At 38.9% G+C, this 27,594-nt stretch overlaps 1 protein-coding gene across 1 annotated transcript in view; it reads right to left on the bottom strand.

The window, feature by feature from the left end:
• The window catches only part of ZSWIM6 (zinc finger SWIM-type containing 6), a 114,907-nt gene that overhangs the window by 1,188 nt on the left and 86,125 nt on the right, over nucleotides 1–27,594 (bottom strand). Inside the window, 10 exon segments of the mRNA XM_080574112.1 lie at nucleotides 1–1,425; nucleotides 3,777–3,858; nucleotides 8,210–8,373; nucleotides 8,904–9,061; nucleotides 14,415–14,550; nucleotides 17,827–18,087; nucleotides 20,189–20,335; nucleotides 23,385–23,531; nucleotides 23,819–23,995; nucleotides 25,561–25,740. The exon segment at nucleotides 1–1,425 is cut by the window's left edge and continues 1,188 nt beyond it. Coding sequence (XP_080430238.1) covers nucleotides 563–1,425; nucleotides 3,777–3,858; nucleotides 8,210–8,373; nucleotides 8,904–9,061; nucleotides 14,415–14,550; nucleotides 17,827–18,087; nucleotides 20,189–20,335; nucleotides 23,385–23,531; nucleotides 23,819–23,995; nucleotides 25,561–25,740 — 2,315 coding nt within the window. The 3' untranslated portion in view covers nucleotides 1–562.

Here is a 27,594-nt window from a genome sequence, read left to right as displayed (position 1 = left end):
CCTGAGAATGTATGTTGACAGTCGCTAAGTTTCCACATGCACAAGCATTGTGTGCCATGCTTCTGGATGAACAGCACTGCAAAGCCACGTGGTCAGCCTTTTAACTATTAGTATTTCATTTGTTGGTTTGTTTAAATACGCTGAAATGTAAGGATGAGTTACAAAGGAGTAAAGCTGAATCCATTCGAGGTACTTATCACAGGATGGAGGTGTTTTGTTTGGTTTTTAAAGCCATTGCAATATATGTTTGTTTTTGAGGCTGTGAACGTATACAGAAAGAACAGGAGAGTGATGTGGGCTTTTGCCACTTGACAACATATACTCAGTGTAAACCAAACCTTTTTTAACCTCTCTCTCATACAAAACAGAAAAAAAGGGAAAAAAAATAAACACACAAACTTTCACAACATGACAGTTTAGTTTGCAAACTCAATATAACTATACACATATAATACCGGTGTGGCTCTGTTTCTTTAAGTTAAAAAGGATACAAAGGCAGGCTCAAGTAAAAACAAACCACCCCTTCCCTCCCCCTCCCTCCCCCCCCATTCACACATTTTCGTCAACCAAACCGCTCACGAACCAACATCATCAGTTTCTTTTTGCCTTTGTAGATTTGTTTTAGGTTGTCAATAAACTGTGTAAACTGGATGTGTCCATCATGAGCCATTAAGAAGGTCTCTCGGGCCTTGCTGAGGAACTCTATAAACTCACTATAGTGTCGAGGGCTGATGTGAGTGAGACGTGAATGAGTCGTATTAATGTAGGCTCCAATTGTAGCATCCAAGAGTTGCCTTAAAGGGGCTTTGTCCAGTGACATGAGCTTACCAGAGTTCCTCCTTCCATGAAGTCCCACCATGCCAGGAGTGGTCAAAGTACACCTACGCAAAATGTCTGACAGTACTGTTGCACATTTGACACTTTTGACCACCAGAGGTATTATAGCTGCTAGCTCATTTTTCCCAAGGGAGTGGCTGAGCGCACATGCCCACAGAACGTCATTAATGGCAGGGTGTGTGTCCTGATTGTAACTCAGGTTGAGATGCGTCATGGCCAAAGTGGCCAGCTTGTAGGCCCGCATGGGGTAACCACGGTGCTCCATGTATCGTGCTATAGTAAAAAGCTGCGAGTAGCTCATGCCGGTTGTAGCAGCATCTAGAACAATTTGGTAAGCGGTCTCAAAAGCTATGTGATCCTTTTCACATAATGTCAGTGCAGAGAGGGCACAGTTTTGAGGATCCTTCATGGCACACTGTAGGGCAAGCGTCCTAGCACTGCCAGCCAGCTTCTCCTGCTGATGGCAGTCCAAATGCAGACGGACAATGGTGCTGTTGGACATCACTGTTGTAGCAACAATACTAGTGGCTTCAGTTGGAGTGAAAAGTGTAAACCAGTTTTGCATGATGCTATCCAGTGCATAAACACCTGGAAGAGAAAGAAAGGATTAGCCACAACTGACAAAACTTAGCAATACAGATGTTCAACAAGAAATTATGTTTTCAGCAAAGATTATGAGGTTACTGGTACATCCAAGGGGATAAGCCTCAGCAAGAAAGGCCAACCCATGTAACATGGCTGGAAAAGGACATGAAAACAAAGGCTACTGTGCAAACTCCGTAGCAATCAGTGAAATGCAGAGAACAACAAAAAAGCCTGCAAGATAAGCCTTAATTTTCTGGTGTGACAACTGAGATGTTTTACTTGTATTTAAGACCATTTGGGTAACAAGTTCTGGCTCATTTGGTCTCCTCACATCACTCAAAAGCAGCCCTTACTACATTAAACATTTTTAAATGGCAATTTTAACTTCTTTTCTCAATGTTCATCTCAAGGTACAGTGCACACACAAAAGAACATGAAAACATTCTAAATGGCTCTGTTTAGCATCTACACCATGGCATCTATTACTAAGTATGCCCTTAAAAAAAAAAGTCATGAAAATCCCAATGCCCCCATCCCCTCCCAACAGGTTTTTGGATATATCTTGTATCATTCATATGCACTTGAATGTCAAACTCCTTACTAGGGAAATACTCTGAGCAATATGTACTACTGGCTATTATCCGAAATAGGTATTTTCCTTAGAATCATTTTGTTCCTGGTGTATGTGCATGTTTGTTTGTTTGGCAGGGGGAGGAAGGGGGAAATGGTGACTGATGGGTTCCATAAATTGAACCTTATAGCCAACTAGAGTGCTTTATTATTGCTAGAGGCAGTTTATGCACATCTGTGAGCCCACCTAAACCACACCCAGAGGTCCTCATTTTCTCTGCAGGACTCTGATGCTTCCTGCACACCCCTTAACTCATGTGCAAAAATTCAACATAGCCAGAGAATAACGGATCTTCATTTATAAACAGATTCCTTGCTTTACCAACTTGATTAAGTCTCAAGAGTACTTTGCATGACATTATAGGTTCTTTATGGGATACCTCTATTAGAATATGTAAACTAATTTAAAGGAGTATTACAACCAGCGTTTTATTTGCCAATATGAAGCTGCACAAAATAATACCCAGACACTAATATCTGTAAAATAACTTCTGTAATAATTATCATAGCAAAGATATAAAAACAATAAAACAAGCTTTGCATGAAAATTTGCAGACACAAAACACTTTCTGGCTGAGGGCATACAACGGCAAACTGTATTTTCCTAAGACACTGGCAACATGACTTTCCCAGTTAAGCATAAAGCAAAGAAACTAATTCAGAGAATAAGCATCAGCAATCTTATGAAGTTCTGAAACTAAGAAGCATCTATGAGACACAATCCAACCCAAACGCATGAAAAACGAGCAAATACAGCAGGAAAGCATGCTTTCCAGAAATACCTCTACTGACAATTAAAGCTGTTCCCTTATCATATTATTTATGCTGTCCCTAATATCACAGCTGCTGATTTTTTATTATTTTTATTTTTTACAGTTAGTTTCTAATGCCCCCATATTCGCTTTTGGATTTTGTAATCTCATCATACACATGGTAATCTGGAATACAGAAGCTAAGGGATGCCTCATCAACACAAAGAAATGAACATAATACCCTGCTGAGTGTACTAATATTCCACTGCTGTCCTCTAAATATGAGGCTGGTTCTCCTTCCACCTTTATTTACCTTGCACATTTAAACATTAGGTACATTACTATTTGGTTTGCTTTCCAGTGCAGAGCAAAGGGTTGCACAATGTCATAACCACATAACAAAGATGTATTACACTCTAAGCTTGGATTTATCCAGGGTCCCAAAAAAATAAAAATAAAAAAATGAGGACCTCTTCATGAGATCCTGCCTCTCACACAGTGGGAAGCATTATCAGCATTTCATTCATCTGTTTTTTGGTTCCTCTTCCCCACAGCTGACCAGATAACTATCTCACCTGCAACCAAAACTTGGCCTTTCAGAGAAAGCAAAGTTGTAACACACTGCAGCAGCCCATAACAATGAGCCTCTTCTCTGCTGCAACCTCAAACCCAGAGAGAGCATGGAAGGAAGAAGGGGAAATCTTGGATATCTCCCAGGAGGTAATACACCCCTCTATCTTGTGGAGGAAACAAGTCACACTGCATTACTCAACTATTGTCTAACTTGGCCTGTGCCTATTCTATCATGTGCTATAGAAAAACACTCAATTAACATCTTCTACATGAAAGAATTTTATAGATCAAGAGAAGTGTGAGACATTTGCAGAGCCTAAGCATTGACAAGCAAGATCAATCCATCTAAGATTAACTGATGAAAAGGCAGGAGCCCTTGAGTAGTATCTCAGAACTTACCTACTTCTGTTGCACATGTTACCAACCACCTCACCATTTCCCGCCGTCGCCAATTCAGTGTTGACAGTGTCATCCGCATCACCTATGAAAACAACAGAAATTAATTCTATTGCAAAACCAAGAGAATATACCAAAAAATAGGTATTTAAGTTATTCAGATACATTGTGATTCAAAACATGAGACTCTTGCCCTTTTCACTCTGTAACCTCTTTTCAACTCATATGTCAAAAGATTTGAAAAATACTGCTCAGCTACTTTAGAAGGGCATGCAGAGAGTAATTCCAACTGCAAGTCTTTCAAGTCTAAATGAGAGACTGTTATACTAGGGAAGAACAAAAACAAAACAAAGCCCAATCAATTACTAATGATTCAAATTAAATTCTATTGTGCCTCTTCCCTCTATGAAAGGTAGTCTTTAAAGCGGAAACATGTCCACTCTTGTTGGACAAACTAACCCATCCAATTTTCCCTTACATGTGTGTTTCTTTTCATTGACTTCAACAATACAGACAGCACCTAAGACTCTACTGAGATTCAACTGCCTGCTACTTCTACAGTGATACACATTCTTCCAAATATATTTAGTTATTATTAAAACACTCATAGTGATGACTTCTCTACCTGAATGTATACCCTGTGAAGAAATCCCATCGTAAAACCATCAGAAACACAGAAAAAGGAGCTTTTAAAGCTTTGACTCTAGTGCCCATATTTTATATCACTTGCAGTTACTGCCTAGGTTGCTTATCAAAATGTGTGCAAATACTTTTATTCAGAAAAAAAAATAATACACTGCACAGAGAGAAAGCTTGCTTCAGCTAATTGAACAGTCCCCATAGACACCAGTCAAGAAAGCTAGTAGCTTTCCCCTTACATCAGTAATGATACCATGGCATTACTACTTGTAGCAATGAAATAAAAAGCATAGTAGGTCAATCATAAAGCTCTCAGCAACTAACTATACGTATTAAAGTCATAAAATACACTCACTAAACAGATTGGAGTCAGCAGCACTTGCAAGAGGGTTCTCAATTCATGTGCCCTCGCAATGCTAAAGTGATTTCAAAGTGGCATGTAGCCCTCTGTCATAACAACTACTCCTGTCACCTCTTTTAGTCCTCAGCTGTAGAGAGGATAATTAAGAATATGGAAAGACTACTGAAGAGCATGAAATAACAGAAAATCTTTAAGAAGTGTGGTTATAAGCAACCACCGGTGATGCCACGCTAGCCTCTCAGCATTCCTAGCTTGGGAGCTTGGTAACTGGTGTCATATGGTAAGAAATTTGTTGGCCTCAAACACTGCGGTGTCAGTTTGACTAAACAGTAATCTAAATGCTAGAGCAGAGAATAGCATTTTGAAACAAAGCAAATTTATCTGTAAGGACCAACTCAACATGGTTTAAATATGAAAACATAGCTAATGCAGAGCATGGAAACACCCATTTGATTAAAGTATTTCTGGAAGAAAAACAGGAATCTGCAAGTCAAACGGCTCAGAAGTGCCATTACGTCCTATTCTTTCTATCAAAGAGAATGAATCTAGGTGACTTCCTTTACTGATGCGCACAAAATTAAAGGGTAATGCTCTTCCAACATTCAAGATGAATTTTCAGCTTCCCCCCAACTAGAGTGAATCCAAGAGAAAAGAGAGGTTTATGGACCGAATTCTGCTATTGATGGATGAAGGAAAAAGGTTTAAAAAGGGTATGTGTGATCACTTCTCTGAAAGCCTTCTCTGATGACTTTCCTCTCTGTAGTGGTCTGTACAGAGATTAGTCACAAGAGTCTTCAGTAAGCACAAGTGGGCATAATAATAACTCCAGTGTAGACAGTCCTAACTTGAGAGCAAAACAGTATTATATCTAGTTCCTTGACCCGGAAAAGTTTGACTTGAACTGTTCTGGAATCAGGTCCTTTTCATTTGATTAAACTGACAAGATGAGAACAGTAAGAGATGGGCCCCTTACTGATGATTTTAAACAAACAAAAACCCACAAGGATTTCAAATAAAGCATGTATTGATGTCTTGATCAAGGAGGAGCTAAAATTGATTTATACCATAATCCATGTATCCAAAGAACTATTTCACTTATGTTCTTCTTGAGACACCTCTTCTTAAAAAAAAAGTTTCAGATTTGTCCAAGACCGATGCTATCAATTGAAGAGAGCTTCCCAACAGGTCAATAAATCTGGAAATGACATGAGACCCCTGTGAATCACATAGCTTGTCTGAAAGCTGATGTCTCTCCACTGGGAATAACCCTGACTTTGTCCTGATAGATTTTTTTTTAAAGTTTCTTACTCTAGAAGAATGGAAGATCATAGAATCATAGAATGGCCTGGGTTGGAAGGGACCTTAAAGATCATCTAATTCCAACCCCCTGCCATGGGAAGAGACACCACCCACTAGATTGCTCAGGGCCTCATCTAATCTGGTCTTGAACACCCCCAGGGATGGAGCATCCATACTATGGATGGAAGATCTCACTACCCATAAGGGATGCAAGAAACAGTCAACCATTAGCTTCCGCAGCAGGGCAAAACCCCTTTACCATACACATAGAAAGGTTTATATACTTATTTATAGGCTTTAAAGGAAAGGACACCGCTTTCTAAATATGCATCGAATGATCACCTGCACTAATTTGCTCAGCAGTTCTGCCAGCAGCACATCTGCATGTGTGCAGTAATACTTGCATGGAAGTACCATACAATAAGCAAGTGTAGGAATATGTTTCTCCTGCAATTGCAGATCTTACACTATCTGTGCCAGTAAGGTTCTGTAGGACAGAATACACCTGGAGTTTCGTGCCCATTTAGCCATGCTGATGACCTCTTTCCACAACTAGTTTAAATGTCTTCCCTCTGAGTCACAGAACACATGCTGACAGTGGAAACAGGGAGAAAGAACCCAGTAATCCATACATTACTCCCCAGTTTAGAACAATCTAAGAGGTTTTTCTGTAATAGAAATCCCAGTGAAAATTGTGAAATTGCTGATATCACCTTGGAACAGAACAGTGAACAATTTATACACCAGTTTATCCCAAGATCTAGATTTAGGAAGAATCACAGAATCATACAATATCCTGAGTTGGAAGAGACCACCCAAAATCAGACCAGATGTCTGAGAGCAAAGTCCAAACACTTCTTGAACTCTGGCAGCTCATTGCCGTGACCTGTTCCCTGTGCAGCCTGTTCCAGTGCCCGACCACCCTCTCAGTGAAGAACCTTTTCATAGGAAGTGCAAGTTTATGATATTTCTTTCACTAAATCTCACTGAAGACATTCTGATGACACAATCAACCACACAGGGGTATCCATAAATAAAGTGGTATCCAAAGTGTACTGCTACCTCTGAATGATACTTGATGAAAGCTTGAGGCGACTCACAGGTCAAACGAAGATCTTTCTCTTTCAAGTAAACAAACATTGAAAGTAAAAACATACCAAGATGCAAAACAAGAAGCTGTTTTCCACAGCAGCCTTAAAAATAAGAAAGGCTAAGAAAGCATACAGTACCTCAGCCTTCTGATTAATGACTTTAGCTTCTAAAAGTCTAGAATAGGCAAATACTACCTTCCTTTGGCATGAAAAGCAACTGGGATACAATTTCCTTTCCCCAGAATTCTTTGGAGCTTTGTTTACTGAAGCAAAGTAATAAGTGGTTTCCTGATCTTTGCATGTTGTTTTGAAGAACTCCCTGAAGAGTGATGAAGAGATTTATTTTTGTTGAAATGAACTGTGTAAACTCCAAGATTCATCAGTGTACGGCAATACCACCCCAGATACCTAAAGCTTAGCCGTCTCATTTTAGCTTGTAAAGTCTCTCCTAAGAGCCTTAAAATTGAACTGAGGCTCTTGTACACCTCAGACTGAGTCTGCTGTGGATGGCCATCTCAAAGTATGTGGAGTGCATTTTGATGAAGAAAGCGAGAGGGCTACTGTTAGCACTATCTGCCTCAGAATCAGGACATTATGATTGACCTTGGGTTTCTGTGCTAATTCAGAAAGCACCTACTAAATCTCGTTTGGGGAAAAAAAGGGAGGGAAGAATGGGAGGAATATTAAGAAGCCTCTCAAGGCCATGCAAAAGATCTAGTGCATTTTTAAACAGCAGAATACTTTTGCTCTCTGGCCACCCCAGCATAAACTCCTGACCTCATTGCATGGGTCTTCTCTCACCGTTGAACAGAAAAACGCCCTGCAGCCAGCCACTTCTATCCCTTTCCACTCAAATGGCACAAAGGGGCTGAGCAGACCTTTGCTCTGTGTTTGCCAGTCAACTGTGCTTCACATTAGCAAACAATATCTAAAATCTCCAGGCAGAGCACAAGACAGTATGGCTTTCAGTGACTCAGAGAGCTGTACCACCAGCACAGGGTCAAATCCCTGTCTTCTGCTATAGTAATAATGAACAAGAGAAATACCTGAAGGCCCAACTCCAGTGAAACTTTCAGAAGAGTGATGTCTGGCAAGCTGTCCATGAGTGTTGCTATTTTAAATGCATCCTGGGCGAGTTTGAAGATGTGTGACGAAGAGTGAATATTTTTCTGTATGGATTCTAACACTGTTTCCAGCCTCCGAACATCACCTGCAAAATGTAAATAGAATCAGCAAAACAGAACAAGTTCCCAGAACATCCAGAGATGCATTATAATTGAGCCTGCCATTGCTGCAGCAATAGAATGATGATTCAGTTGTATGTATTTTGTTTTTATAAACATTCCATAATTAAATCACATATGAACAAAAGATACAAGGGAGCACAAACTCGTTTAGTGCCTAATGGTGTTAGTGCAGTACATACCAAAAAGTCATCCCAATTTGTGAATTTAGAAGTGACTTGTCCACTCCTGGGTCTCACAGTCTACATAATGTGTCAGAAGAACAAGAAGCTGTCTCCTCAGCCTTAAATCAAGCCCATCGGGCTACCATCTAGCTAGTTTAACTACTTTGCTAGAAGATTAAGTGACAAGTTTAAGTCAGTTCAGCTTGTTGTTCCCATTTTGAGCTCCTGACAGAGTGTAATTTGGACTCCTAAACACAACTTTTAAAATCTGTTTACTTCATGTAATATTAAAAGCATACGTTTAGCTGAGTATGTAACTGACAGTACTGTACCTTTGGCTGCTGTTAGCATGGTCGATGCCAGCTCACACTGCTGGGATTCAATGTGACTTAAGGTGAACCAGCGGGGATACCGGTTTGGAACAACTGACGCAATGTGGTGTGGGCGGGACATGTCTCCTGAAGGAGCCGTAGATTCCAATACTAGCAACCTGAAATAAGGAAGAAATTCTCTTTCATTAAATCATTATTACATTAGGTTGCTCATCAGCAAAACTGAAGCCACAAGAACACTTGACCTTATTTCTGAAATGTACCTTTCTGGGTATAAAAAGATACTGAAAAGTCACTTTTCGTGGGGAAATCTGAAAAGACCATTTGCCAAATTTGCTTTTATCAGCAGGCATCTGCAGGAATTCACAGGACAATTAAGCCATCCATTAGCCTAGACAACTGAGATTTTCTGCACCATCCACAGAGCTGAAACATTTTCCTTGCATTTTTTTTCAGTCTTTGAAACACAGACGTCAAGAAGAAAAATGGTTCACCATCATACTTGAGAATATATATAAATATTTTCCTATATTACTGCATGCACAACTGCAACTTCCTTCACTTGCAAATGATTAGCGAAGTAAGGGAGATGTATACTCATGAAGGGCATTTCAGTGTTCAACTATGATCTCCTTTTTAAAAGTCCTTAAACTTTAGCCTACCAATCTTGAACTAAGTTCCATAACCTAATATTAGGGTCCTGAACAGCAGTGATGGAGAAAAATTGCCTTTAAAGTTACTTTTCAGGCTCCACTTTCTACTACTGAAGAAAGAATTTGAGTACATGTCAATCTACAGTCTTATCCACCAAGGAGTACTTGCACTTAGAAAATTCAAATTATTGTTGTTGACTGCTATGATAGAGGTGATGGTTAGTAACAGAGACTCAACTGATGGCCCTTCTTCCACACAAAATCAATATAGTAGATACAACATAAATGCCAACAGAAAAAACAGAAGTGTTTGAATTAAAATGGACACTTATATTCAAGACAGTTAAGCACAGTTTCAGAACGCAAAAGGTTATTGAGACATCAAATGACAGTAACAGACAATATCCAGAAGTAAAACCTTTCCAACCATTAGTTTCTTGATTAGGATTAAGATTTGCGTTTTCTGGCACTTACAACACTATTGCAAGTTATAGTTCAAAAAAGTGAAGACTTATCTGTTAATGTGCTCCTATACTAAAGGCTTCCTAATGATTCACACCTGTAACATGCCAACTGTTCCTTGTCTAAGATTGTCCTATTTCTTGTTATCCAATAAAGCAAGCAGGAACATCTTTGTGTGTCTGAACATATTTGAGCCTCAGTGCAGCATCCTCTGCAGACAATTTCTTGACATTCCGAACTACTTCATAACAACTATGAGATAACTCAATTTTGGAACATCCATCTCTACTGTGAAGAATTTTACAGACAAACGGAGTAAGATGCGGAATAGCAAGAGTTATGAAATCCTACTTAAGGATATACAACAGTTCATATGGACATAGCCAGGCTAGGTCTAAATTAACTACCTCAAATGCTGGTACAAATGAACCACAGTGTCTGACTTCTCTGCGAAGTTTTCTGAAGGCCATTTTGATTCTCTCAGCAGAGTCAACTCTAACATGACCAGCAGCTGGGCTAGTTTACTTCTACAGGAGCTGTAGGCTAAGGTATTTCTGCAGAACAGATAAATTTTTAAGCTATTCTCTTTCATTTATACATATCCTATACAATTACTTATCAAATATCATATCTAATGTTCTCTTGGGACACACACACACCTTACTCCAAACTTCCACTTGAGCAAACTATTCAGTTCCATGATCTGATGGATGTACTGGTGTAGGACTTCAAAAATTTATTTGCCCTGTGTCACTAACCCATGCTTCTGTTTCTACCCTCTTTCACATGCAAGAGATTTTCTAGCAGGAAGTCATCTGAGAAGACAAAGGGAATTTGATAAATACTGAATAATACTAAAAATCCAATGCATTGTGATTTTCTGTGACAGAAATATTTCTTATGAAATAAACATATTACAATTTTCTGCACTCAAATAAATACCTAATTTCTTTCTGAAACTGGAGTGTATGACACTTTTCTTTTGCAGTGTGAACAGGGACCTTAAGATAAAAGTATTAAGGTATCTGCAACAGTTCCACCTTTTTCTGTAGGTTCCTGAGGCATACGAGAGTATCTTTAAGAACTCACTAAGAAAGGTCATTTTGAATATATTTTTGAATGTATGTCAGGGTATTTAGCAGGCACATATAAATACAGCAAATCACATAATTAACCATCAGTGAGTTACACTAAGATTTTCAGACACATGTATGTGCATGCTAATATGAAAAAATACAGATTAACCAACTGTCCCTTTGATTTTTATCAAGTCAAATCTCTTTCCTAGTACCACTGAGGCATCTTTTTACATAGCTTTGTGTGTGTAAAAATAAAATATGTATAAATTCTTTAGCTGATTTTTTCCATGCACAGAGTGGGGGGAAAAAAAAGATGTATTATTAAATGGTTTCAATAAACAGGAAAAATTCCAACTACAAAATGCAAAAGGGATTATTAGGTTATGAGTAACAGTAAATAGACAAAGAACATGAAAGGAAGAGGCTGTTTGGGGAAATCTTTTGTCACTCTGAATTTCATTGCCAGTTTCTATGTTCCTTTGCTGTGAAAAGGAAATGCTGTTGTGAATCGGTGGCTTTCATGCAATTTTGGCAAGATCAGGGAACATCAGAACAAGCACAAGCCACAGCAGTTTCAGCATGCTTCACTTTTTTTTTTATCCCCTTTCAAACATCAATTATTTTGCTGGGTCTCAGCTAGGCTACCTTGTGATTAAACATCACCATTAAAGCCTGGATCCCAAAGCCTGGGTGAATTTAAGGCTTAACAAGGGATCAGTCAAACTAAGCCAAATGTTCAGATTCCAAGTGAGCAGTCAACTAGGTCACTGCAGACCCACATTTTTCAAGGCTCTGCTCTATACGTTATGGTGCTGCAAGAAGAGAACTGCAGACAGAAGTGACCATCAAGGACAGCACATCCAATCCTTGCAAATCTGAGGTGCATGGTAGGCATTATAGTCTCAGCTTCTATTGGTTTCATACTGTGTGTTCCCCACACTAAAAGAGGATTAAAAAAAAACAAAATGAAGCACAAACAGATGACACTGAATACAGACAGGCAAAAAACTCCAGAGCTACTGTCATGGGTCAATGATTCATGTAGCCTTGAGTGTAGACTGACACTAAATACTTTTATGTGTGTAAAGCAATTAGCTATGGTTTTGGAAAGTTAACTTCTTTGAAAAAATGTTGAAGAAAGAAATATGCTCTGCTTCGAAAAGCATAAGCAGCTGTATAAATTCCTATGCAGCATCTTTACCCGTTTCCAGGTGAGATTTTTGTCAGTGACATTGCCATTTCCTCTTTGCCATGGAGGAAAAAGATCCTCAAATTTCTCTCTTTTGATCCATCCCACCTCACAACTATAAGACAAAACATTCAGCCTACACGTTTGCTCTCTTCTCCCCCTCAAGGCAACATTAAGTCATTTTTTCCTTTCCTTTTATCAGGAGTTCTTTGTAACATGAACTACCACTTTGGTGTGAATGGGAAGAGTAACCAACCTTCTTAAAAGTTTTTGAGAAGTACTGAAGAATGCAGACAGACATGGAATAGAAAGTGTCTGTATCTGCCATTGGCACAGTTCAAGATGGGAGTCTACATTTCTGAAGACTGCCAAATAATAAAATGCAGAAAGATTGACTATTGTCTAGGGCTGAATTCTCATCAGCCGTATAAGGTGATACCAGAAAGGATATGGAGAACAGGCCCCATTATGCTGACGTCTCCTGTGATTTCACCAGATTGAAACAAATGGGCAGATCTTTCCGATACGGAGAAACAACTTCAGCTGAGCTGATAACTTCATGCCAAAAAAAAGGCTAGAGCTCCCAAAGACTAAGTAGAGATTTCATCATATTTCAGCATCTTGCTTGTTTTCCCAGTTGAGAAAGGAAGCTTCCAGAGAAGTTTTCAATTATGATTTGTTTCTGAGGAAAGCCCAAGTCCTTGTTCAAGAGGAATGGCATGTTGCTGTCATGTTCACTGAAGCATACAGTGTGGTGTGCAAAGCACTTCTATTCCAACCTCTCAATGTAGCTTAGATTAAAGAAGAAAACCCCACACAAACAAATATATGAGAAACATTTTAAGATAGTGACTGGAAACAAATATAAAGACAAAAGACTACTTTACAAAAAAAAAGACCAACTTTTCTCTTTTTAATACACATTTTATGCTAACTTGCTGATCTGATACAACCAGGAATATTGATGCACTTAACTTGCAACGATAGAAAAGGGGTATACCTAGCTGACCCAGACAGCTCTGAACATAATGTTTGAATGTTCTCAGCAGTTTGTAAATAATTCATTTTTGTCTTTTTAATCTAGCTCCTAAATTTCTCATGTTTAGTCTTTTGAACACACAATTGTTTTTTCCCTGTTTAGCATTCTGCAAAAACACTACAAAAAATCTTCAGGCCACTAGGACATAACCTGTCTGATGAAGCTGTATACTACTTATGTTGATAGCGTCTTTCAATCACTGTGCAATCATTCTTGATAATAATGACCACGAAAACCCAACACATATGTCTCTAGTTGGATACCTGATTGCTCCTATTCTTTGTCAACCATAACTTACTACAAGTTCTTGATAGCAACCAAACAATCCAGATGAGACCAGTTTCTTCCCTGCACTGTAGGAGGACAACACAGATTTTTCACTGATCATTTAGGCCATTGAAACTTCCTTCACAAGACTCTTCTTAGCCACCATTAGCAATCTGGCCTGCCCTGAGTTTAAGCCAACACACACTGAGCACTCCCCAAGAAACATCTTTCTCCCAATTACTGAAGACAAATGAGATGCAAGTCACACATTTTGTTGTCATATGACATACTCCATTTAAATTCCAATGTTCACCCAGAAGCGTCCAAGACTGCTTAGTTGTGAAGCACAAGAAAAAAACACAGGCTCAGACCACACCATATGGTTTCAAATCTACCATTGAGAGCTAATTTATAAAGACGATTGGTGGAACAAATAGTCCTATAGAACAGGCTAAGCAGCAGACACTGAGACTGCTGGTAGGATGTCTCTTTCCTTATTTCCTCACCACTGCCATCACGTGCACACAGACACATGGGTGAGAACACACGTGCTAGAGCTGCCATTGCTGAAAACAAAACCACATGTCCCCAGAGGGGTATTCTAGAACAAAAGATTATAACAGAATGCTGTTTTATGGTTGCAGGTAAACACTAATTGTACGTTTATAGATGATTATACTGTAGTTATTACAAACATCACTTGCTTTTACACATGACAAAACCAAAGTAATTTCTCCTTAAAGGGAATAAGCTTTATCAAGCTTTCCCCTCCTTTTCTCAACTGCTACTTGTGGTGTTTCTAGACGACTTGTGAATACATACCGCATGGCTCTCAGTGCAGTTTTGTATGCCAATTCAGCATCATGAGGTAGGAGAGAGGTGAAAAGATACTTGGCAAATGTGTGCATTGGAACGCTCTCTCGATGGATGACTTCACCCAAACCACTATATGGTCCAGCTGTGGGAAAGAGAAAGAGAACATCCATCTTTACAGATTGTTAAAACAAATTCTGCACCTTCAAAACTACTACCTATATCTTGAGTTAGAACTGGAATTCAGAGGCAGAGTTTGCTGTACAAAAGTTAAAAACTGCATCAATATTTTTTGTGAATCATACTCTACATGTACCATATATAAACGATATATTACAAATGTATTATATACTACATATTCTTTGAGAAAATAAGACAGACTGCAAATTGCATAGTATTAAGCATGCTACCAATGCACATACAAATGACAGAATGGTCCCAGCACGTTATGGAGCTCATTCAACAAGTTTATGGTATACAAAAGTTGAAGGTGTTAAAACCAGTTTTGCCTCCATACAGTTTTGTTATGCATACAAATTCCTATGCACCCACTGTTGGTGCATAATTTCTTTCTCAAAATTCACTGGGGAAAAAAAAAAGTGTGGTTACAGTGGAAAAGCGTGTATCTTTGACTGAACTTTCATGACCAATCACTGTAGCAGCACTTGATCTCTATTAATCTCTCACGTGACATTAAGTATTTAAATAACCCTTCGATATGGACCTTGTCTCCAGAGAAGACTAGGTCAGACCTTGTACCAAAGGTCATTTTGCTAGTCTGTTACACCCCCATGATCTTAAAAACTATATTTGCTTTGGGAAACTATCCTAATTGCTAGCAGAATGGATTTCGTACATGTTCAGTGCAGTCACTGCAGTATTTAAAATTCGTAACAGTGGTGTCGATTGACAGCAGAAATGACGATTTAGAAGAAAATTGAAATTCAACTATTTCCTTGCTGAGTTCTGAATGTTCACAGTGACTATGAATCCCATTATTACATTTTTCCTGCAACCCTGAGGCTGTTATTCCTGTTAACAGGAACACTGTGTTAAGCAGCTTTTGACTTCAGCAGCTAGAATAAAATGCTGTAAGATATAGAATAAGAATCATACATTAAGTATTACTGGGCAATTACAGCACAGATACCAGCCAGCAGTCTTAGAAGTTACTGTGGGAGAAGAGGATTTTACTTCCTCCTGTAGTAGAGATTTCAGCCCACCACACCTGGATGGACAATGACTGGGTGAGCACACTTCACTGCAGAGTCACACGTCCTTTATACAGCTTCCAGCAGCAATTCAAACTAACATGACTGGCCCTACATTGAAGCAGATGAGGATGTGCACAATTTATGCAGCAGCCACTTCTGCTGCAGAGGAGGATGAACTCCACGAGATGGAAGTGGCAACAACTAAGAGCAGCACAGCTGTTTCAGCAATGTTTTTCTGACTGGCACCTTAGCACAACACGCAAAGGTAAAAACCACTAGGCATGGAAAAAAATCTGAGCTCCGTAGGTGGGCATTTGTGAAGACTGGGACTGATTACAAAGGAAATGTGAAGATTTAATAGGTGACACAGTGTGCCTCATATAATCATTTTAAGTTAAGTTGAAAGCCATTGAAAACTAGATAGCATTGCTTCAACAAAAGAAACCATTTCATGTACATTTGCCAATTGGTGGTCAGTCAGAAACTCAGTTAGGACATGAGAAGTACATGACAAAGCATTTATTTGAAAATATATTCTGCCACTGACTTTGCAAACACAAACTTAACATTAACTTAACACACAAAAAAATAAAACAGTTCTTGCAACACAGTCTTAACATTCTGCTTTCCCACACACCAAATGTTAGCTATATACAGGAGGCATTAATATGCATTAACAACATAGAAATCAGCTTAATATTGGATTAAGCTTTCTTTATTACGTCTACAAGACTAACTATAAAAACACAATTGATATGATTACGATTTTCAGTCACAGCACAGTTATTTCCTCTATGTGAGGTGACAGTTTCTGCCTAACCTGGCGTAAGCTGAACCTACTGCAGGAAAGCTGAATTTCTCAGCAAACAGTAATGCAAGACCCTCTTTGCACACTGCTCACCACAATTTCATTGGTAGCTATTTTAGCAGATTTTTTGCTATGATCACTTGTTTACTACTCTAAGACAACGATGTATCAGTGATCCAAGTAGTAAACCAAAATTATCAGAGGACATTTGAGAGAAATGCTGCCTTTTCCTCATGAAGCGTCTTTAACAGTATGGAGATGCAGCAAATTGATTTTATAATCCATAGGATCCCTGTCTTGTGGTTGTTAATAGCTGGATCCAGTGAGCAGCTGTTCTTGTCCAAAGACCATAAAGCAGCAGTATAGCCAAACCATAATGGAAACTCTCTCTATGGTGCAGCTTCTCTGCAGTTTCAAATGGCATCATCAGCAGGTACCAAAGTCTTTAAGGATCTGGGCATACTGTGTCTTTTCCATTAAAGGAGAAGTTTTAAAAGACAAATGTCTCACAGAAAGAAAGCAAAACCTGACTGCTGTGTAACAGTCTTCACAACACACCTAGAGCAATATTCCTGCCATCCCTTGAGCGGGCACTCAAAACTTGGACCTTACCTTCAGCTAATTAGTTCCTTTAAAGTTTTTTCTTCCATTAAAAAAAAAAAAGCAAGAAAGACAACCTCAGAACCCATGAGGCTACTTTCTAAACATGAGGCTAAATGATATGTTAAGCCTTTTTAAAAGCTAAGGCAAAGGCATGCAATTTTTTCCCTGAAGATTTTATTGCAATCTACCACAATTCCCAAATAGAAAATTGCCTTAGTTGCAGTTTAGTCACATGATCAGGCCTTAAGCCTCAATATTTGAACACATATTCTAATTTTCAGGTATGACTGAAATTCCAGAGAGGATTCATTTCCTAGTTGCTACAAATAAAATGTTATACTTCTGTCCCAACAATTTTAAGTGAATTTTCTAAGCTCTTCACTTGGGAAAAGAAGTAAAAATCGTCATGCATTTACAAAGCTGACAGTCCAGGATACAAGCGACCTTTAGAATTCTGCTACCTGAGAACTGCTGATAACTGATGTCTATAAGACTAAAGTGTGAGCCTGGGCTGTATAATTAGGATATGGAGATTACGATAAAGTAACAGATCTAAAGAACAAAATGCAATAAAAATTAAAATTAAAGGCTCGTAAGTCAGCAGATATCTCTACAGTCATGGTATTATTACACATATGCTTGATTTTCATATGAGATTGAAAACAAAATTTTGCTGGAGTTCTACATCAAAAAACGTCTTAAGTATGTAAGGTCAGTTTCCACAGGAATACTAGTTCTGTGGGCTTCTATACGTGAAGACAGTTTAAAGAAGCAGTTAGCATCTATATTGAGCTACCTTCTAATAGGAAGACTGCTTGTTTTCGAAAAATCTTCACCAGAGTATCATCCAATTCAATTTCCTGTAGCTTAGAAATGAGCTGCTCCTCATTTCGACAAACCTTCTCTTGTGCATACAAGCCATCTGGCATTATTCGTTGCTGTCCCAGCCCTATCAATGCTACTTCCACGGCCAGCGTTAAATAAGATTCCCCTTCTTCTAAGAACTTGTGTGCAGGCAGGTGCTGGTACTCCAGAGATTTGCACTGCCCCATGTTCTCTGTAAAGGGTGAAACAAAGAACAGCACATCAGTAAACCATTCTAATCCATAATCTGCTTACATTGCCACATTTACAACTGCTACCTCTGTCAGTATTCATTTGTTTAAATGATTTAAATTACTTAGCTTGATTTCAAGATCCAAAGATCCAATGTAAACTACCTGATCCAATTTCACAAGGGAGAAATACACAAAACAATCGGGTTTCAAAAAATAACCACTCAAGTGAAAATAAGCGTTTGTCTTTAAACCGTATGACTTGGAGAAAGGCAGTTTTTTTTCCAGCTTTGTGTTAACATGGCCAAAATTGGAAGATGCATTTCAATTTTTATTTTTTTTTTTCCCCATCCATTTCTGTATCTCCTTAAAGCCTCAATGTTGTGTAAGTGGAAAGGGAAGGCATTTATACCTCTGCATAGATTTCAAATGAAGTTATTAGGATTGTGCAAGGGCAGTAGGCCTGATAACTTCATAACTTTTTAAGCATTCACTGTTTGCTGGAGTTCTCTTCAGGATTTTGTATTATATGTTACAGCTGTATTTGTGATAAACATATGTAGTGTTTCTAAATTTTAATGACACTACAATTCTTACTTTTAGTAAAGATTACCTGTAAATTTCATACAGACCAAACCATAAATTGCTTTAAAGAGTACTAACAATTCATTTGGCACTTCACAGATTTACCATAGACAAAACGCTATTCCAACCTCTAGCAGTTAACAGTCCTGTTAGGGAACAAACTATTACAATAGAGAGGTGTAAGGAGATTGGCAAGTGCAGAATACGAGAAGGCAGAACACATATGCATGTGTACGGGGAAGTTACTTTTCAACACATAATACTTTTATTTTGTGGATTGTTGTGGGTTTTTGTTTCGTTGGCAGGGTTTTGTTTTGTGGTGGCATTTTGGCTTGGTTTGGTAATTGCAAATAATCTGATTTCTGATTTCTTTTAATTAAAAGTTCTTCCACAATAGGTGTTTATGGGTTTAGAAGTTTACTGAAGAAAATCTAATTGAATACAATAAGTTTACAGGCAAAGATCCAAGAAGATTGGAAATTGGGAACGTGCATGCAAAAAAGCTGTAGAGGGATGGGGTCCACACAAACTACTGCAGAGATGGAAACAGTCTGAGAATGAAGAATGCATCGCTTAAGCTCCTGGGAAGCAAATACTGAAATTGGGCATACACAACCTGACTGAAAACATGCATGAATTCTGCAACACTACTTTCCAATTAATATTCTTTGTGTACGTTACCATTTTTAAGTGTTTTGTCATTCATTTGAAGTATTGTGTGCATGTGTAACTAAGAAGTCCAGTAACACCCTGGGCTGTATTAGGAAAAGGGTTGCCAGCAGGTCAAGGAGTTGATCCTTCCCCTCTGTAGCACTGGTGAGAGGCATACAGAGCGCTGTGCCCAGTTCAGGGCCCCCCCATACACAGACATACTGAAGCAAATATAGTGAGGGGCTACAAAGATGATTAAGGGAGTGGAGCATCTCTCATACAATCAGAGACTGAAACACCTGGGGCTGTTTGACCTGGAAAAGAGAAGGCTCAGGAGGATCTTACCGATGTGTATAAATATATGATAAGGAGAATGTAAAGAAGACAGAGCCAGACTCTCCTCAGTGGTAGCCTGTGACAGGACAAGAGGCAATGGGCACGAACTGAAATGCAAGGTTCCATCTGAAAAAAGACTTCTTTACTGTGAAGGCTGTTGAGCACTGGAAGAGGTTGCCCAGAGAGGTTATAAAGTCTTCATTCTTGGAGTTATTCAAAACCCATCTGGACACAGCTCTGGGCAGCCTGCTGTAGTTGACACTGCTCTGAGCAGATCTATGGAGCTTTCCAACCTTAACTATTTTATGATCTTCTGTAATGTCTCAGAAAAAAGGAGAGGGGAAGGTATGTGGAAAGTGTTGCTGCTATAAAAGCTTATTTGCTTTTATTTCAGGCACGAAATACAGATTTTTTTCAAGAACGAGTTTCTATAAGAACACTGACTCCAAAGTTAATTTGGAATGGAAAAATAGAAAAATGCTTCTGGTGAATGAAGAAGTATAAAAGATAGCTCCCTTTGCACAGCCTTACCCATGAAGTCTGAGAATCCGTGGAAGCTTTCATCATCCACCCTGCAGGCTTCCATCAGGCTACTGAAGAGGGTGCCGACTGGATCCAAAGGGTGTCCCACCCAACCTTCAAGATTTGTTATTGAGGTTACTCCTTTGTGGAGGAGTTCTGTGTTAGAAAAGATGGAGGGAGGAGGGAGAGAAAGAGTGCATGTTAGCCACTTACAACAATTATAGAACTAAAAGTGATTAAGATGCTCTCAGTACAGAGTTCAAAGTATTAACAGTAACTCCTGCTTAGAAGGAGAAAACAGCATCTTTCAGGACGTATCCACTGCCCTCTATGCATATGTGAAGAGGAGAAAGAAAAAGAACAAAGGACAAACACCATTCAAGCCCTAGCAAGTGTATTATGGGTCAACTATTTAGACTGCAGTGTTTTTTGAAATCTCACTCAATATCAGAAAGTCTTCTGAAAACACCTGCTGAAAAATTATAGCAAAGACCTGGTGACTTTTTTTTTTTTTTTGCAAAAGATCCACTTTTTCCTGATTCAAAAGATGTAGTACCATTTTTTTACATTTTAATGTAAATGATAGTGATAAAATAAATGGCAATACTCTAAAATATGCTCTATTTTAATAAATAAAACGTGAGCTTATCATGTATCTTAATATTTATTAAAGTAGTAAGCTCAGGATGACAGCTGCTTTAAAAAGGAATAAAAAGGTTAAATGAGGTATGTAAGAGAAAAATATCCTTTAATTGAATCAAGTGAATTTTGGCATCCTAAAATTTCAGTCAGCAACATACTTTTTTGGATACTTCGCTTTGTAACTGTAACCCACAAAATCAGTTGAAACAGGACAAAATCCTTTAGCACAATGACCTGAAGAATGCATGGCTGTGGTTAACAAAAGTATAGATTCTCCCCATCTCCTTTTTACTAAGGGTCTTCTGGCACTAGCTCCCACAGAATCACTTAGGTTGGAAGAGACCTCCAAGATCACCTAGTCCAACCTCCGACCTGACACTAACAAGTCCTCCACTAAACCTCCCCTTTCACTCCAACCAGCTTTTTTTCTCTTAGACACGTACATACTACTGAGGTATGGGAGATCAGACTCATTAGGGCCATTTAAAAATTGTATACAAGCTACTGTGGATGCTCTGCTTCTCTACCCACTCCACACTACCTTGTAGCTGCCTTTGGTCACTCTCATTCATGGAGTGCCACTTTCCTCAGAAGCCACACGTATTATTGCAAAGCTTTAAAATGCTAAAAAGCCTACTTCTTACCAATTTAAATGTGTGAGGCTACAAAACGAAATGCAGCCACACAGTTGAACTGATTGCTCAGGAGAATTAGGTTGTTTTGGTTTTTATTGTTGTTGTTTAATAATCAAATGATATGCAATACAAACATGTAAATCATTGTCTTACTAACAAATAGCATGTGCAATACATGACATGCAGAAGCAAGTAATATTACCCAAAAAAGATTAATCACATTGACTTCTTACTGACTCACTTATATTCTATTTCATCCATTGTGTCTACTTACGTGGTTCACTTCTGTCACATCAAACAAAGGCTTCAGTCCTGCAGTCATATAGGCATTTAACTTTAAACCACACAAGTGGTTCCATGTACATCAGATCAGTCACATGAATAAAAGCTAAGGAGAAGCATGTGGTGTTTGCTGAACTGAAACCTAAAGCTGGGCTGGAGTTGCAGAATTCATCTGCTTATAGGGTTGACCAGAACATTTTGCAGTATTAAAAAACATGTAAATTTTGAACATACAAAGAAAAAATATAAAAGCAGTGAGTGACTACAGAAATGACAAACTTCTTTGTTTCAGGATAGGATGGACCACATTTCACACAATCCATCTTTTATTTATAATAGCATAATACTAGCTGACAGCTACAGACACTGCTCACATGCAACAGGAACTGAACAAGAGTATTAAATGTCTAGATACTCCATTAGCAACTGGGAATGAAAAGGGGCTGTACTATGACCAGCACACTTGCAGCGGACTCATCACAGGTCAGTGGTATGTAAATGCATACACCACCCCTCCATGCTTCTCTCCCTGACCTGAGAGGCTGGAAAAGTTGCAAACCTTCTATGAGGATGCATTTTAAGGAAAGGTGCATTACATGATAGAAATCACTTAGAAAAATTCCTGTAATAACATAAAATGCTTTTACGTTTTGTTCAAATCTAGAATACAAAGTAGTATACAAGACTTCTAGCTTAGGTACTGTGAAACAGAAAGAGAGGCACATAAAAACTGCCAGCTGATTTTTTTAATCAGGTGTATACATTGTCATCATTTAAACTACTAAGTGCTCATTTACGGAAGAACACCTGCACATACACTTGAAATATTTACATATGACTTCACAGTAGTATTTTTTCTTACAATGCGTGAAGATACAAATAGTTAATGAAGTAGCAATGAAGATCTAAAAGCTTGAATTAAGATGTTCTTGTAGTAGCCAAGAGTTCAGTGCAGGATTCCTTTGGGTAGCAAGCATCAGGTGGCATAGACATTGTATCTAAACAATGTTTGTTCCAAAAAAAAAAGGGGGGGGGGGGAGGGGGAAGGTATTGCTCATTAGAAGAATAGTAACAGAGCATCTTATAAAAAACAGCGTTTCAAAAACTCATTTCCATTTAAGTCAATCCAACTCCATTTGGAAACAATAAAATTTTGGGCATTCTATGAGACTTTGGAAAGAAACTGACAAATCTGATGAATTTCTGTAGTGCAGACTTTGCCTCAGTGTTACCCTCAATGTAAACTTAGGCTTCCGCCTCAGAAATATATAGATCTGCTAAATTATATGTCAGAGGATGAAATAATTTAAAATACCTGACATGCCAAATACAAAGCTCTGTTTAAAAGCCTATAAATTATACAAATTAATATTTACATTGCGTAACCAAAAACCTTGCTTTGGATAAAGGCCCAGTCGTGTCAGACATACTGCAGAAGGCAGAATCAAGACCTTGCCCTCCTGAGCTCACAAAGAAAGCTTCCAATATCCAGAACATTACATTACCACTACAACCACTTCTAATGGAGAGTTAACGGCACCTCTTCAGTTTTACAGCTTCAAAAACAGTTTTCTCATGCGAAGTTCTATTCTGGTGTTATTGTCACCTTGTCACATCCTTTGCCCTTCTCTCTTCCCCACATTTACCTTTCTTCTGAGCCCGGAACATTTCCAGCTGTTTCTGCTGCTGCCTTCTTAGTGTGTTAACAATAGCTATCGCTAGCCTCAGTGCTTCTCTTGGGTATCCATGAGATCGCAATGCATCCACCCTCGCGCAGGCTGTAGGAACATGTTCTAAAATGGAGAAAATAATAGAGGAATAGCAACACTTCCATGTCTGCAGTGGCCTGTTTTGCTAGGTTAACTCCAAAGGGCTTTTTTGTTTGCCTTTTTTTTGTTTTGTTTTTAAAACTATGCAAGAGAAACTTAAAGGACTACTTCTGAAACCAGTGTTTCAAGGGAGCCTCTGTTCTTTTTGCCAGGCTTTTCATTCATCTCCCCACCGTCCCCCCCAAAATAATGCCATAGAAACTGAACAAAGCAGCAAGTCATGGAAGCGTCTTTCCGGTTTAGCCACTTACCATGCCAGAGGGGCCACCCGTGAGAGTCAAAGAGCGAGTTTTCAGTGTCGTCATGGTAACAGTAGTTGGTGTATAGGTCACTGCTGATAATGTGCTGTAAGTGGCTGTCCTGCCAGTGAAGATCGCACGCCTCAATGGCTCGAGTGAACACCGTCCGATGGGGCCTGTTCGATGAATCTGTCATTTTCACAAGTTCAGAAAGCTGCATCAGCTTTTACTCATTCATATGTGAATAAGTCATTCACAGTACTCTTGTCTTCTGCCTATTCACCACCCCCAACCGATGGCGGCCTGTCTTGCCCCGCTCTGCAAGGAGCGGGCCGCAGATGACATTTCACATCCTATTACCCAACAGGCCAGACCAAGCGTGCGCCTTTCGTTCTGCATTCAGAAACGGAGATCTGCAGAACAGCAAGGGTAATGCTAAACAGGGCTTCGCAAAGGGAATGGCTGAAGATGAAGGACGTTTGACAGCTCTCCTGAAAACAAACTAGGAAGTGTATGGCACAGCTACTCAAACCTGCCCACCTCTCCCCTTCTCAGACTCAGGGATGAATGAAAAGCACGTGAAGGACTTTTAATTTTTCTCTTTGAAAAGTGACATTAACTTTAATTTCTTGTCATAAATATACACAAATACTGTAGATAAAAAAGGTACAGAGGCCATGGGACTGACATAACCCTTACTGGCCATCTTCCCATGGCAAAAGCTTTCTGTTGACACAGCACTGTCTGTGTATGTTGAGATGCCGTGTCCAAGTTGTCACTAGCCTGCCCAGGTTGGGCTGAACATCGAGAGATTCACAGAGCAAAACCCACCTGTGTAGGGAGTTATATGCTGAATAAACTTCTGGCCCCAGAATGTGACATTTATTAATAATAAAAAAAAACTAAGTCTAACTATTTCCTTCAGAAGTAATCTTCCAAGAAAAATAAACAAGGAAAAACCCAACTAAACCCAAATCTGCCACCCCCCATAAGCATTTAATTTTAACTTTATCATAATTATATGAAATATCTATCAAAATACTGAGGGTTTTGAGGATTATGAGGTTCTCCCCCATCAGCAAAATATCTTGCATTTTCCCCACTGATTAGCAAAGTAGAAATCTTGCTTGAAGAGGACTGGACAAGGCTTCTGTCAGATTTAATAATCACGTTTTCAATTAGAAAGCATGACATCGAGTAAGAAGAGACACCTCCTCTAAGACATCAGAATGCTGCCTCTACACCCCCACCCCACACCTAGCAATGCTGACTGCACAACACAGAGCACATCCCACAAATAGCTGCTTTACTTTCTCACGCACTCAGTTTAATGCAGTTGCAACAGATCTCTCTTTGACTAGGTATCAAAGGCTTTGTAACTGCAAACAAAATAAAAACCCCAACACCGTGAGGGATACAAGATTGTAGTGAAGCAAAGAAACAACAAGCTTTTACATGAAATACTTCAAGGACATCCAATTTTCATGCAACAAGTATTTAGAAGGACCAAGTGAAAAGTTAGAAGACCTAACTAAACACAAATACTTGCTTTGAAAATATTGCAGCCCCAGCATGGAAAAAAAACACTATTTATTCTTTCTGCAAGGATAGTATTAGTGAAAATAAATTTGGCTGGTCAATCCTCAACAAGAAAGTTACTTGTCCCAGGAAAGAGTGCTGAATTCTGCAAGGCTAGAGTACATAAGATAGAGGTTATATTATATGTTGCAGTCAGTGCATATGTTTAGGCTCACCTTGGTTAGCATTTGCACCCTGAGGCAAAGCATTGGTTAAATTGGGCAGCTCGTTTCCATGGTTTCCATCTTCCCAGGGACAAACATCGACACTGTTCCATTTTTTCAGCTGTTTTAGCCAACTGGCCTTCTGCTCCAACTTGCAGTGGGGATTTAAGACTATACACATCCACAGAGCACCTGATTTTAAAAAAATTGCTAAATTATGTTTTCTATTAAAAATGAAGCAGCCAATGACTAATTGCAAACTTCTATACTGTAATATTTTTACTCTCCCCTCAAAGGCTACACTGCTTACTTCCCAGCTACACCTAGCACCAGGCAGACTGAATTCCCGACTCAGAACCTGGCCCATCTGAACAGCTGGAAGACTGTACCAAGCCAATCTCAATTAAAAGGCATTAAGTGGGTCTTTTGTATTAGAAAATCCAGAGTTCACAACGCATGGGTCATCAGACAGGAGTATCACCCAAAAGCAAACAAGAATTCGCATGAAGTTATAGCAGGAAATTACCCAAGTTTTTCTTGTAATTTTTGTATCAGGAGTCAATGTTGTTTTCTACAAACATGAACTATGCATCTTCCAGCTTCACATTACAGCAACCAAGCAAGTGCATGAGTAAGACACATATTTTGTAAACACATACTTCCGCACTGAAAACCCAGCAGAAGAACTGCTGATCATATAATTCATTTTCCAAACACATCTGGATCGCAAAGATCCAGTAAACACTGGTTTTGTGCAGTCTAATAGGGAGAAGATATTTTTACTGCAATTACTTCAGTAATTTGGTTACAGTAGAAAAATTGTTTTACATTTTCTCTTTATGGAGCTCTAAGGGAAAGCTAATTTGTGCTGACATTTCACACATACCATCACTTTAGAATCTGCTCCCTGACACTATATAACAGGGCAGGCATAAATATATCAGGGTATCTACCAACAATTTTCAAATGGAAAGATTTTGCTCTAAATCAGCTGTCTCTTCATCAGCATGAACTTTGGCAGAAGCATGAAGACATCTGAAAGTGCTATTTAGCGACAGTTCATTTGCTCATTAAGAACGTGTTTTATACACTACAAGAGATTTAGGGAATATGCCTAAGCTATTCAACAGTCTTCATGACAGGCTGGGAAAAAAATGCAGCTGATTCTTCAAGGACAATAAAATTTTAACATTCGAGTATTCTTTTGCTGACTAAGAATGCAAAACGGACATCCAGAGCACAAGCCATCACATTACAGTCATTCCTAGAGTAGCTTGGCATGTTGGTATGCCACAACATGGGAGCCAGTGGAAACAGAGCCTGATCTTAAGGTTGCAAGTCCCCAGATATTCTGACCACCATGGAATGGGGAAGTAATAGCAAAGAAATCTGAACACCTCAACAAAATAAGATATGCTACAGTGCAGAACATCAAAGAGAGATACTACACGAATAAAGATTATTGCTGCACACTGGTTAAATACAGTACGGCAAGTTTTTTTGTTTGTTTTTTAAGCATCTGAAACTTGTCATGGGAATGAGTAAAGCCAATATTGTTTGCAAAAACTTCATTTTAAATCAAATCATAAGACTTCAGTTTAGACACCCTCTTGAACACGTGTCACTCTGTAAACACAGTCAAACTACAAATGTTTCTTCTTATTAAGCATCAATGCATTCAGCACTACCCAAGACAGAAGGCATATATTTCTTGCAATCTGCAAAACAAAACAGAAAATGGGGCATATTGGAAAGCCGCGGAGAACAGTTAGCTTGGATTTATTTACTTATTTGTTTTCATAATCAAGTATTACTTGAGGGCACTGAGGAAACAGTGCACCTCTCAGCATCTCAAAAAAAAGAAAGCCAATTTAGTACTTTGCAGCCAGATTCCCAGTGTTTTCAGACTAAAGCAAAAGAAAAGTGGAGTATCTTAACTGCATTTGGGAAGCATTTCAACCATTTGGCCAGGCAGAACACATACTACTGATTACACAATGCCCCTACAAAATGAGTAGCCTTTTATTTCATTGTGTCTCAAACACC

The sequence above is a fragment of the Anser brachyrhynchus genome (genome assembly GCF_964034855.1).
Source record: "Anser brachyrhynchus genome assembly, chromosome: Z".
Classification (NCBI taxonomy): Eukaryota; Metazoa; Chordata; class Aves; order Anseriformes; family Anatidae; genus Anser; species Anser brachyrhynchus.
This window is presented reverse-complemented; position numbering and strand designations above follow the sequence as displayed.